The sequence below is a fragment of the Miscanthus floridulus genome, chromosome 19 (assembly GCF_019320115.1).
Source record: "Miscanthus floridulus cultivar M001 chromosome 19, ASM1932011v1, whole genome shotgun sequence".
Lineage (NCBI taxonomy): Eukaryota > Viridiplantae > Streptophyta > Magnoliopsida > Poales > Poaceae > Miscanthus > Miscanthus floridulus.
Genome location: NC_089598.1, coordinates 98,573,409 through 98,587,060, shown reverse-complemented (window position 1 = coordinate 98,587,060; position 13,652 = coordinate 98,573,409). Strand labels below are relative to the sequence as shown.

Genomic DNA, 13,652 nt, shown 5'->3' with positions numbered 1-13,652 from the left:
ACGAAAAACTTTCCGTTCCCTAATGATGTACGGCACCGACAGGTTTACTGCCAGTAAATTACCTGGTTAAGTAATTAGTTGGCTGTTAATACAAGTTACCTGGTAGCCGTGTCTGCTGAAGCTCAACTGTTATTACAGGGAATTGTTCTGTAAAGAGTTACAGTTTTCTTCTGGAAAAGGATAGGGATGGTGCTTGGTTGGGCGTACGTACCTGATGGCTGAATGATGAGCCTGTTCGGGAGGCCGTAAACGATCATGGATTATTTACTGCTGGTTGGTTTGATGTGAGAGAAAAACACTGTTCCTGACTGGAAATTTACGATCGTTTACGAGCAAGCGAACAGGCTGGATGAGATGAGGCGTCTGGTCTGAATTGTTTTATGCAGCGTATGATTGGATCACTGGACACAGATCTCTATAATACTCATGTACACAGGCGCAAGATGAGATCATGCGGGGATTGGGAAGCATGCAATTTAAAAACCGAGGGCGAAAGGCCAGCCCTGAAGCAGGCATCCAAGAAACTGAGAAAGGGATGAACATCTGCTGGTTCATCCAGTCTATATTTATTATTATACCAACAAGGCAACAAGTGCTGACGAGGATGAGAAGATCTGTTGGATACTTGGATGCTACGTACTGAATGTGAAGACGTAAAATATCCGTACATCTGCAAAGGCAGAGGTAGCAATGGGGGGAAACCATCATCTTCCATTCCAATCTCAACAAACAATTCCTACCAGTTTCAAATCAGATACCAAAAATCAGGCTCCAAAGTCGTACGCTCTAGTTTCTACAACAAACATTAGTACTACCAAATTAGCACACATCACTGGAACTTCCTGACCAGCTCAAGTTTGCGAGCCTGGAAGAATTTGCAGCGGCCTTTTCCGCTTGATTCGATATCCTCAGTCTTCCTTTTGAAGCCAGTAAAGCCTAGGCTTGAGAGCTTGACCTGTCGCTTGGTGCTTCCATTGCCAGTCCCATCTTCGTCAACTTCATCAGACTCCCTTTATATCATATACCATGTGGCAAAATCATACTAGTTAGGAATCAGAATCAATGCTTTGCAGTTCACAAAACACACTGACGAAATTAGTTCAAGAATAGAAAGCACGGAAGCATAATAAAGGTTGAACATCTGAACACACCATGTAACCTGAACTGCATCCTTGAAGAAGGGCGTGCAAGTTCCCCAGCTAAAACGAACTAAAGTTGGGAAGCCAAACACCGGATGCTTGTGATCTTCTAACCATTGCTTAGTATCAGGGTCTGCACCATTAATTTGGATGTTCTTTAACGAGACAGTGTCCTATGAATAGAGTTTGATAAAATCATTTATAATGACGAATCAGTTACCTCCTGGATATCCTGATCCGGTCTTCATGTGCATATTCAGAGCTGTTTCATCAAACACCCAGTTTCGCAAGGCTCTGTCCCTAGTGACCTGCAGTTGCATATCACAACTTTACAACTGCGCAAGCCTATAAGAAAGCACCTGCACAAGGAAATTTGATTCAAGAAATTACCTTTGCAACTATACTTGCTCCACTAACAACAGGGTAAAGGCTATCAGCTTTTTTGGCGACCACAAATTTGATTCCTGGAAACTTTTCTGTCAGCTTGATCCTATACTTTTCAGGATCTCCCACTGTATCTATATATACCTTTTCAGGAGGAATATAATTACTAAAAAATGCAGTGAATAATCTTACAGGGAAAGCCACATGCCCGCACAAAAAATTCCTTTTGAACTCAAGAACATATGCTCTTACTTCTGCCAGTAGAACTCCCATGTCAATCACTTTCCTAACAAGGCCCATGGCAGAGTTATGTGATATTTCATTCAGATTAACTTTTGACCTGAAACAATGGGACTATTAATGAAGATAACAACGCAAGTTTGCAGTCTAATAGGTCAAAAGGCTGGACATACTTTTTTAACATTTTAGCAGATAGATCCTTTGGGCATATGACATCCACTTCCCACCCAATAGAGCTATTGACCTTTAAACTTTCAAATAGCTCCTCTCTTTGTTCCTCCTTCAAGGTCTTTGAATCTGTTTGAGAAGATAAGATCAATAGGCTATGCTAATAGTCAATGTGTTAGTAGCAAAACTACTCTTGAACTCTTCCATAGCATGTGGAAAGTAACATGTCCAACCGACTCTGCCACTGGAACATCATAAGATAGTAAGCATAATAACTACCACGGCATACTCAAGATTACCACTCCAAAGATTGAATTCATGCAAATGTCAGTATGTATGCCACAGATAAAAAGGAGATGTGTCAACAATGAACTCTAAGATGTCAGAAGCTGGGCGGGCTTAACAAAAATTGAAAAAGAAGGGTTTGGTAGTTTGCTACAAGACTAATGTACATGGAAGCACCTGCAAGTCATGAGTTCATTGAAAGGGAATAGAGAGGAGAGTATTTCGCAGACAAGGGAAACAAGAGGATAGCAATTAGCAGCAGGTAATCTTGTCTGGGAAAAAAATCGTGATGCACCAAGAATAGCAAATTCAATGTTCCTACTTCCTACCCATGTTTGTCCTCCACCACAATTTCAAAAGTTCATAAACATATGCATCAGGTCTTTAAAAGATATGCTAGCTTATACCATGCCAAATCAACCAAAGTGCTTAACTACTGCCAGCATCTACTTAATGAATGAGCACAAATTGAACAAGGTCGCAAATTAATCTATCAAAGATTATGTGTCATAACTTCGAAGCTACCCAATTTATTCTCTGACACAAGCTCAGTCACTGAATAATTCGGTATACAATTGAAACTAAATTACATACACGTCTGTAATCTGTAGAACTAAAACTACTCAATACTGAACTGTGCAATGCAACTAACACAACAACAAGTAAATCAGCTTCAACAAGCAGATGAAGAAGTTGTGAGTGAGGAAGACCTGCGAACTTGAGAGTGGCAAGAGTGTTATTGTAAGAGCTCGCGCAGTACATGCATCCATACACCATAGGACCTGCACGAGAAGTAAAAGGAAGTGAGTTTTGGGAAGACCCCATCTGGCCATCTCTCCTCAAAACCTGCAGATCAGCGTCCTGCTCATGACATTTTGCTGGGGAACGTGTTGAAACCAACTTGAATTTCAAGCAACATTGCGCATTTCCATGAGTGTTCATCCTATTTCACTTTGGACTACTGAATATTTATACAGTAAAACTCAAAAAGAGTTTGGAGCAACATTGCGTATGGACCGGTCAGAAGAGAGAAAGCGTTTACCAAGGACAGGGCCACGGCCGGCCTCGTCGATCCCCATGAGGCAGGGCTCCTTGGTAGCCCACTCCGGCACCGGCGCCGCCATTTCCACTGCGTTAGGGCAAAGAAGAAAAAGGAAGCAGATTAGAGCTGGAGGTCGCTGCTGTCGGATTAGGGATGAAGCAGGGAGGAAAGGAAGTAGGAACTCGCTCACCTTGCTGCGGACGGGCGTGACGTGAGGTGGCGGCGGCGGGCGTCGCTTCTGACTCGCCGCTTGGGTGGCGAGAAGGGATGCGCTCCTGCGCGGCTCACCGTCGGGCGTCGGCGGCGTGCGCTCCGGGGAGAACCGGGCCGGTAAGAATGGGAAGTGTTAGCCCAGAAAAGGCCCATCTACCAGTAAGAATGAATCTGTGAATGCGACGGCCCACGGAGAAGATAAAGGAGACCGGGGAGTTCTAGCCCTCTTCTTCCCCGGCGGCCTCACCCCGCCCGCACAGCCGCTGGCTGTGACGGTGCGGCCCCTCCCGTTCCGCATAGATTCGCGCGCGTTCCTGGCTGGGCGAGGGCGACCACCGGCAGGCGGCAGCCGGCAACCGCGACCGTCATTTGATGCCCCTGACATTTGTGTTAGAGGTTGGTGCTGTACTGCCTTTTTTTTGCTAGGGCTTGTTGGTGTTAGCATTCTGCATGTGAAAGTTGTCGGGCTGTTAGGATGGTGTGGTCTGTGGAAATGTGCATTGCTTGTGGTCTTGCTTCCGCCATTGTGCTGCTGTGGTTACTCCTCCCAACCATGTAGGCTTAGGCATCATATTATTATTATAGGGAGGGAGGGAACCAAACTGAAACTGAACAATACTGATTATGCTGCTAAGTTAAATCTGAACACCACTGGTTCATAAATTTCCCCCTCTCACAGCAACAACAGTAAGCTAAATTCTGAAAAATGGTACTTCATATCTTGTCCTGTCCCCTTCACAGATTAAAAAAGAAGCCAGCAAAGTCCATCCTTCTTCCTCAATTATGCTATCCATCGGCTTGTTCGCTGGTTGGTTTCTGGGCTGGTTTGGGCTGGCTAGTGCTGGTTTGTTGTGAGAGAAAAATACTGTTGGCTGGCTGGTTTGGGCTGGCTGAAACCAATAAGCGAACGGGCTTCCATCTTTTCTAATACAGGCATCTGTACATGTTTCACAGTTCCTGTAATGTTAATGAATTAATTGATAGCTCAATACGCTTTCACTGTTCCTGCAATTGAACTTGAGCGCTATAGGTTTTAGATAACAAGAGGGAAAATTGTAGACAGAAGCTCATAGCTGTGAGCCTTTTCTTTTCACAGATTTACATACACAACTGTACAACTTCACTAGGATACAAATGTAGGCATACTAAGGAAGAGCCCAATGCCTTTTTTTTATGCACTTTCCATATTCAATCGTTTGAACTAGGAGGTGCAATATTTCCACGGAAGGAATAAGGAAAATTGTATACAGGGCCTCATGACAGTGAGACTTTTCTTTCAGAAATGTACAGTACTGCGCTCTTTGTTAGAAACTCTTCCTTCTACTGAAGTTACACCTAGTCTGATGGAGTACAATATTGCCACCTACAATATGTTCTCCTTTAATTACATCTGCACCTGCACCTGCAGGGGCTCAACTACAGTTTCCAGGCAGTACACCACCTCTTGGATGGTCGGCCTCAAGCCAGGATTGTGGTTGATGCACTTACAGGCTACTTCAAGCACATTCAGCATTTGGTCGTCATGTCCTCTTCCTCTAAGAGCAGGATCCAAGACCTCAATATCCTTTCCTTGGGACCTCATCTCCCTTACCCATTGGACAAGTTCCTTCGACTTGGTCAAAACCTGGACGGGCCTCTTCCCTGTGAGCAGCTCAAGCAAGACCACTCCAAAACTATATATATCACCTCTCAGTGTGGCCACCCAGGCCTGGCCATACTCGGGAGGAATGTAACCCAGAGTGCCTACCAGCTCTGTCGTGACATGTGTGTTGTAAGGAAGGATCAATCTTGCCAGGCCAAAATCAGCAACATAAGCATTGAATTCTCTGTCAAGTAAGATGTTGCTGGACTTGATGTCACGATGAACAATGTTAGGGTTGCAGGTGTTGTGGATATAAGAAAGGCCCCGACCTGCTCCTTGTGCAATCTTGAGCCTTATTGGCCAATCAAGAAATGAGTTGGCATTGTCCTTGTTGTGAAGCCAATCATCAAGACTCCCATTCTCCATGAAAGAATATATGAGGAGCCTCGTGTTTCCCTGGATACAATAACCCCATAGTGGCACAAGATTCTCATGTTGTGCCATAGAGAGTGCTTCAACCTCTGCTGTGAATTCTCTTTCCATCAGACACATTTCTCCATTGAGTTTCTTGATCGCAAGCTTGGATCCACAAGGTAGCTCAGCCTTATAGACTAGACCATTACCTCCACAACCAATAATGTTCTGCTGATCAAAATTATTTGTGGCCTTCAAGATATCATTGAATGTGATATTGTTTGATTCTCCCTTTCCTCGAGGTACCATCACCAAAATGCTTCCCTTTATGTGCTCTGAAACAGAGTTGAATGAAGTTGCTTCAATGTCCCTGTTGCTGCTGCTCTTGTTTCTGTCAGCAGATTTTGTGCTTCTGATGAACAGAATAAGACGTCCGAGCAAGAAAAGCATGGCAAGCCCTCCAAAGAACACACCTAAGGCAAGCGCAAAGATGGTCTTCTTGTGCCTCCTTTTCATTGAGGCTGGAGGTTCTTCTACCGGGCCACAATGGACACTGAGCATAGGACCACATAGCTTGGAATTTCCAATGTAGCTAGAATTTGTAAAGGTATTAAACTGTCCTCCACTTGGAACTGGCCCTTCTAGGTCGTTGTTAGACACATTGAACCAAGAAAGGAAGTGAAGATTACTCAGTGCAGTTGGTAGTTCACCTGTGAGCTGGTTATTTGACAAGTCTAGAGTTTGCAGGTTGGTGAGGTTGCAAATTTGTTGTGGTATTTCTCCAGATAAGCTGTTGGTGCTAAAGTTGAGGACATTGAGCACTTTCAACTGACCAATCCCTTGGGGAATTATGCCTGTCAAGCTATTGTTGCATAGATTCAATACATTGGGGAAAGCATTGAGCAAACGGTATTGACGCGATTGTGTCCAAAATACAGGTAACTCAAGGAACTTCATGTCCAACTTGGCAGCATTCTTGTCAGATTGTAGCATTGGCATGTCCATCAATTCAGGTGGGATATCCCCTGTAAGCCTGTTGCTTGATATGTCCAGAAAGAAGAGGAGTTCCAGCCTGTTAATCCAGGATGGTATTGTTCCAGTAAGGTGATTGTATGATAGATCTAATATCTCCAATTTTGTGAGTTTTGATAACCAAAGAGGGATTGTCCCAACCAATGGGCATGCATCTATGGTTAGGACCCGAAGATTCTGAAAACCATCAATTGCTGCATTCTGTGGTATGGTTTCCCCTTTGAAGTTGGTTCCAATTAGCAAGGAGGTAAGGTTCTTGCATCTGTTGAGATTCTGAAGTGCATCTGTGATATCTGTAAATGAGTTATTGGTAACTGAAAGGAAGGAAAGGGATCTGAGATTGGCTATTCTTGGTGAGAACTGGCCTTGAAAATTGTTGTAAGCCAATCGCAAAGCAATTAGATTACTGCATGCATATATGCTTTCAGGAATTCTTCCACTGAATTTGTTCAGTGAAAAATCTGCAGTCCTCAGATCCATCTGGGTGAAGTTAACTCTGCTAAGATCTCCCACAAAACTATTGTTTCTGAGGGTGATATACTTGAGACTTCTGCAGTTACTTAGGGCCGATGGCAGCTCTCCGATCATCAGGTTGTTGTCTAAGTGGAGCTCCTCCAATCTTCCCAGCTGCCCAATAGAATCTGGCATCTCTCCTTCAAGCCCATTTGATCCAAGGTCAAGGAATATCAGATTACTGAGTTTGACTAGGCTGGAACCATCAAGTGCCCCTTGCAAATTATTGTTTGGAAAAGAGAGGTGCTCCAATGAGGTAGCATTGAACATTTCATGGGGTAGACCTCCGGTAAGGTTGTTGCGGCCAGCCTTGAGTACTGTCAACTTGGAGCAATTGCCAAACTCTGGGGAAACAGTGCCACTGAGGTCATTTAAGAAAAGATCAAGCATGGCAAGTGATGGGGCGTTGCTGCAAATAGAGGATGGCAATGGTCCTGTAAAGCTGTTGTTGCTTGCATTAAGAGCGACAAGATTGTTCATCACTTGCAGTGTTGTGGATGGTAACTGTCCTGTAAAGAAGTTACTTGATATATTCAGTACCTTGAGAGGAAGGCCAGAAATTGGGGACTGACGCTCTTGCAGAGGACCAGATAGGCTGTTGAAGCTGACATCCAAGATGATGATGCTGCTGGAGAACACCAATTCTGCTGGCAGACTGCCGTAGAGTGAATTGCATGACAGGTTGAGATGCAGCAGCCCTGTAAGATTGCTGAGAGATGGTGGGATCCTCCCTTTGAGGCCTTTAGAAGGCAGCAAGACTTCTGTGACCACGCCACCGTTGCCGCAGTTTACTCCTTCCCATTGGCAGCAATCTGTGCTGTTGGCCCACGACATGTTGAGGCCGCCATTGCCCTCCTGGGAGAGACCATCTCGGAAGTCGATGAGGGAGCTCTTCTCTTGCTCTGTACAGGAGCTGGCGAGGGATGCAAAAGAGAGGAGGACCACCAAGGCAGTACCAAAGAAAGGCACGGGTAATTTGGAGGCGCTAGTGCTGCTGCGTAGCAAATTCAGCGATGGCATGATTCTCTCATGAAACGTCCTGCAGCTCGCAGAGACGCTCAATTTGGATTTTGGGCTCTGACTAGCTAAAGAACCAGAGGTTCTTTCTACGACAGCATGGGGGAAGAAGAAGTAGCTGCTTGCTCTTTCTGGTGGTGTTGAGCTTTCCTCGTCTTGTTCCCCGAGGAAGAATGGCAAAGGTATATGATGCAGAAACATCCAAGTCAGTTACTTACACGTTTGCCACCACCAATTTTTTCTTATTCAATAGACTCCAGAGAGGGAAGGAAAAAAAATGGGAAATACTTTTCTTGCCCAGTTCACATGTTTGACGTTTTGCATGGGTTGCTACAACTCTACGTGCAAAAGTCCAACTTCCCTGTACGAAGCCTTAGTTGTTATCCTTCTCTAGGGTCGTCATCAAACTTTGGAAGTTGCCACAGAATATTTCTTTTGGAGCCCAGGTTGGTATTGAATATTGCACCATTCTGAGATAATTTATTGATGCATATATTCATGCATATCTTCTGAATCTTTTATGCGACTCTTAAGTCTTAACTGATAAGAAACCAAACCATGTTTTTTTTCATCACCAACCTAATGTCAAATGAAAGTTTCTGCTTCATTTATTGTATTGTTACAATATTACTCCTACATGGCTGCATGTAAACCTTGAGAAGAAATCGCTTGACCGTTGAAAACTGTAACCTATGACAGTTAAAATTCAGGGTATTTTTTTTACATACAAAACCGTAACTCTGCCTATGTTGTCTCAACATAGCAGGTCCCAAACCCTGGTAAAGGAAGAGGGTTGTGATAGATGTGTCATTCTAATGGAGATAATGGAGACACTAATCAGTTTCTTTGCATGTTCATTCAGTGTTCTCCTGACAGTTGTAAACCCTTTTTCCGGATCCATTTTGCAGAACTGGAAAAAGGCGAAAGCAACAGCCGATGAGGCTCCGAAGATTCGCGTTTCCAATGGGCACTTCTGGAGGAAGTGGCAGGTGCATCGAAGAGCACTACACACTTATCTTGATAATATATATCTTCCAGTCTCATCTCGCATCGCACATATATAAATATATAATCGATAATGATCTTAGAAAGGCTAGCTATCATTAACGTCGTGGTCAATGTGTGCGCGGTCTGTGGCTGATTGAGCAGCAAGTGGATGGAGGAGGTCGTCAGGATAATGGCACTGCCGGGGCCGGCCGGGGTGGGTGGCCACGGCTGTGCCCGGCCGGGCCGTTTACTTTTGGTGGTCCGTTGGAGCGTCGGGTGATGTGTACGTCTGCGAAAGAAATGCGTCTCTGCTTTGCCTTGGCCCTACGGCATAGTATATCTGTTTAGAAAAGAATACAATTTTGTATGTGATCAAACTTAAACTATCTTAAATTTAACTAAATTTATGAAAATTGGTATCAATATATATGAATTCAAGTAAGTATGCCATGAAAATATATTTCATGACGAATCTAATAATATTTGTTTGTTATGATAATTATTAGTATTTTTTATATAAATCTATGAAATTTGACCTAGCAGTGTTCTAGAAATACAATCTTTTTGGTACAAAGTGAGTACGACTCTAGGAAGGTGACCTATGCATCTATGGGCTACGGATGGATGGATCAGGACAAAAATATTGTGAGGTAACGTGGGACAGGACATGGTCAGATGGGCAAGCCAGGTCGCCGTGAGATGTGCATAGATTTTTATTCTTATTTTTTTTTCTGTTGTCAATTCAAAGTATTCTATCTATACTGTATGCCTAGAGTTGTAGGATGTGCTGGGGGATTACAGGATTGCTAATCACTCCATGTGGCTTTGGCTGCCAACGGAATAATTCCTGCGATAATCCTGACGGATCGGTCGATGATATGCTTGAGATTAAACATGATCTGCAGAAGTGCTAGACCATTAAGCCATTTGAAACTCGCATTGGCTACCGAACCATTTGAATCTATCTGTTCACTCCTCACTTATTACTGTCAGCATCGTGCAGTTCACATCACTTGTTGCACAGAATGCAAATGCGTTGCAGGAAAGTCTGGTCAGAGCAGAGGCGTACATGGTTTGCATACACGTTTGCAACTCGAAGACCGACCGTATATATGTACATGGAAATAATACAAGAGGACAAAGAAAAAAAATCGCCGGCGTGTAGACCGGGTCTTTGGCAGGGACAGATCAGTATCTCGCGTTTCTTCCTGCCTTCACACTACGACACCGGACGAACGTGGACAGAAACAAAGCTTAATCAGGTGGGTTGCATCAAATGTTTGGGTCTCGCTTGATTGGTGGAGCTCGTTGAATTTGAGTTCTCGACCTGGCGACGGTATTTCCGATTAGTTACCCTTTTGGTTTCAGACAATATGTTCATTGACAACGTGGCGTCAGTGATGACTTTATAATTTTTTTTTTACGATTACACATTACAAAGTTGTTTGTAGTTGAACGTTTATTTATATTTTACCCGCGTGTATGTGTTTATATACAGAGGCAATTATGCAAATGTATACTTCGTATATGTATGTGAACGTGTTTTATAAAAAAAAGATATATAGTATATGACAAGGTTTAGCCAATTGGATGAAAGTTGAGGGGTTTAGGTGCTGCATGGCGCTATGGGTGCGTCCAGACGCTGACGGCTAGCTGTTCTTGTCGTTGCCTTGGGAGTGCCAATTATTTTAGTGACGTGTCCCTCTCGCGTTGCGTACGCTGGGAGCGTACAGGTAGTGAAGAGTTGACATGCCCAGCCGCAGGTTTGGTTGGGAGGCCGCGACGGAATTGAATGAGTACATTGGGTATTGGGGTTGGATTGGATTGGATCACGTCGGCAGCCGTCTCTGTCCTGATGGACGGCTCTGCGCGTGCGTGCGTGCGTGCGTGCGTGCAGTGCAGCGCAGTGGGTGGATTATCAGAGCGTGTTTAGTTCCAGGGAGATTGGAATTTTGGGATAGCACTTTCGTTTTTATTTAGCAATTAGTATTCAAATATGGACTAATTAGGCTCAAAACGTTCGTCTCGCAATTTTCCACCAAACTGTGCAATTAGTTTTTTTTCGTCTACATTTAATGCTCCATGCACGGACCGCAAACATTCGATGTGATAGGTACTGTAGCACTTTTTGAGATTTTGGGGTGGAACTGAACACGCGCTCAGTAGGCAGGGGCGGACACAGCGGTGGAGCGGGCTCCAAGTCCGCACTAAAATTTTTAGGTAAAGTTTTATAGTGTACGTGGGGTTGAGACTTAAGATCAAATAGTAATGTTGTTCAGTCCCCTAAAATATTTTCTGGGTCCGACGTTGCCGGTAGGCATGGCGATGACTGATGAGTGATGAGTGATCCGCGGTATCATGCAAGCACTAAGAGTTGCCGGGTGAATGGTTTGCCCACACGGCCACACCACACACTTGTGATTCGATGGAGATGGGTTATGATGCTTATTATTAGTGCAAAATCGACTTTTTTTGTGGGCACTAAACTTAAACAAACCATTTATAATCAGCATGGGAATGCGGTCAAGATCTTTCATCATTCTTTGCCACCGGTGCGTGGAGAAGCTCAAGTCGCCTAGTCCAGGCATCCACTTCTGGGCGTTGGATTTCGAGCGTCCGAAGCCGGATGGGTTGCCTAAACAGAGCTGACTAAGCCAGTCCTACTAGCATTAGCAAACTCGCCCATACTTTGCACACAGAAAACATTTATTTCCGTACACAACACACCTTTCCTGTGTCACTGAGCATAGCTTGTGATCAAGGGAGGAGCTAGCGTTTTCGTTAGGTGGTATGTTCCCCTCACACGAGAAGACCTATGTGCCCATCACCCAATGCAAACGCCCTACTCACGGAAACCCATTTGGTGAACTAACTGTACTTCCGGCAGAAGCTTGCATTGACACGGTTCATGCACCACGCGAAAACAATATGCCGCCGTGCGGTTTCGCTAGTTTAATTTCACATGCCCAAGTCTCCATCGTGTGTTAGTCAGAAACGTGCTCGGTCGTCCCCGTCATATGCTTGCATTGTCAACATCTTGGGCGAGAATGGTTTGTTTTTGTTTTTTTTTTTCGTTTGGCACTTGGCATTAGGTGAGGTGGTTTTGACAAGGGCTTAATTGATTGCTACTCCGTACTGATCTAGTAATTTAACCCGTCACTTTCCCTTGACTTTACACCATTTTAAATCTCATGCAATGTAACTAGCACAGTTTTTTTTCTTTCACACAAATCAGTGAGCTTGGAGTCAGATTTTTCTTAATAGAGAAATAAGCCTTTATTCCCACCAGTTTATGCAGAATGAACTTCTCCGATGATATGCCAGATCTTGTCATGTAGTACCGCGCGCTTTACCTGCACCAATCTGCATAGACCAGAATCGAACGTTTAGATGATAGCACTTCATTCTTTCGAAGATGAGCCGTTATCTTTTCCGTTGTCGATCTTTGTAATTAAGACTAGTCTTCGATCATGTAGTACCGCTTCTCTACTTATATAAATACAGACAGTAATGGATCTTTCGGAAAAAATGTCGCTTTATACCAGACCAAAGCATGATTGTACAAGTGATTAAACGTTCATACATCCAAACAATGTAAATTTTTATTTGAACCTCTGATTAGCTGCACTGGCTAGCTGCTGCTACACGGCTGCCAGTGCAACTGAGCACTCCCCAAGTCTCCACACTAAAATGAAGGATGAAGGATCTAACAGGATACAGGGACGTAGCCCCCTACCCTGTTGGAAGGTGATCTCGGCTAATCCAAGATTAATCACGAGATTAACTAAGAGAAGCTAAGTTTGGGTCCACCTGCCAGCTACCTATCCAACTACATAAGTCTTGCCGCGATCGGCGGCAACCCTAAGGTCACTTTGGGGACGGCTCCCCGTCCCACTGCGCTATATAATAAGGGGTGACGCCCAGGCTAAACCTATCGACACTTTTATTCCCCAAATCGATCACTGAGGCCGCTGAAGGGCTCAGAAAGGTCCGATTCCGTCTAGGTCAACCTAGTGGCATTCAAATTGTTGTGTTTCTAAGGAAACCCTAATAAGTTGTTGTTCTAGCTTAAATTGAAATAGCAGCGCTATTTTCAAGCTAATGCTAAGCAATTTAGCAGCACTAAAACACGATTTAGCGGTCGTAGCTCATGTAGTGGAAAAAAAAGTAATAGTTTAGCATGGGGGCTGTAACGCCCTGACCCGAGATGACGGCTAAGATCCACTTTACACGTTGAATGGACCACGCCTGCTAATTAAGTCTCTTGCGCTTTCGTCCTCGCTTCGCGCAAAAGAATCGATCCAGAGTTAACAGCCTTCCAAGTCCAGGCTTTTAAGCCGGTTCGGCACTGCCTCTGGTTCCGGGGACAAATTCCCGTAGCTACAGTGTTCTGCGATGCTACAGTTAATTATCGTCCTCGCTTCGCACAAAATAATCAATCCGCGCTTCGCGCAAAAAATTCGATCCAAAGTCAACCTCTCAGGCCCATGCTTTTAAGCTGGTTCGGCACTGCCTCGGGACTAAATCCCGTAGCTACAGTATTCCGCGATGCTACAGTAGCTCGCACCACCTTGTCACTACAGTGCTTGGCAATTCGGCCCAGCCCATCAAACCGGCCAACTTGGCCTATTTAACA

The 13,652-nt window shown here is 44.4% G+C and overlaps 2 protein-coding genes across 3 annotated transcripts; both read right to left on the bottom strand.

Annotated features, from left to right (window-relative positions):
- Positions 1 to 613: 613 nt before the first annotated feature.
- On the bottom strand, positions 614 to 3,598 carry LOC136527441 (ribonuclease H2 subunit A-like). The gene is made up of 9 exons (XM_066520177.1): positions 3,449 to 3,598; positions 3,259 to 3,345; positions 2,927 to 2,998; positions 1,937 to 2,060; positions 1,776 to 1,863; positions 1,530 to 1,667; positions 1,360 to 1,447; positions 1,152 to 1,272; positions 614 to 1,010 (listed from the first exon to the last, which is right to left on the bottom strand). The coding sequence occupies exons 2-9, from the start codon at positions 3,338 to 3,340 to the stop codon at positions 830 to 832; spliced, it is 894 nt and encodes a 297-aa protein (XP_066376274.1). The 5' UTR covers positions 3,341 to 3,345; positions 3,449 to 3,598; the 3' UTR covers positions 614 to 829.
- A 932-nt stretch (positions 3,599 to 4,530) lies between these two features.
- On the bottom strand, positions 4,531 to 8,400 carry LOC136527440 (tyrosine-sulfated glycopeptide receptor 1-like). Of its 2 annotated transcripts, XM_066520176.1 has the most exons (2): positions 7,553 to 7,770; positions 4,531 to 7,454 (listed from the first exon to the last, which is right to left on the bottom strand). In XM_066520176.1, the coding sequence occupies exons 1-2, from the start codon at positions 7,621 to 7,623 to the stop codon at positions 4,856 to 4,858; spliced, it is 2,670 nt and encodes an 889-aa protein (XP_066376273.1). In that variant the 5' UTR covers positions 7,624 to 7,770; the 3' UTR covers positions 4,531 to 4,855. The 2 variants fall into 2 exon arrangements, with proteins under 2 accessions (XP_066376273.1, XP_066376272.1); XM_066520175.1 differs by having other exon boundaries at positions 4,531 to 8,400.
- Between the last annotated feature and the right edge of the window lie 5,252 nt (positions 8,401 to 13,652).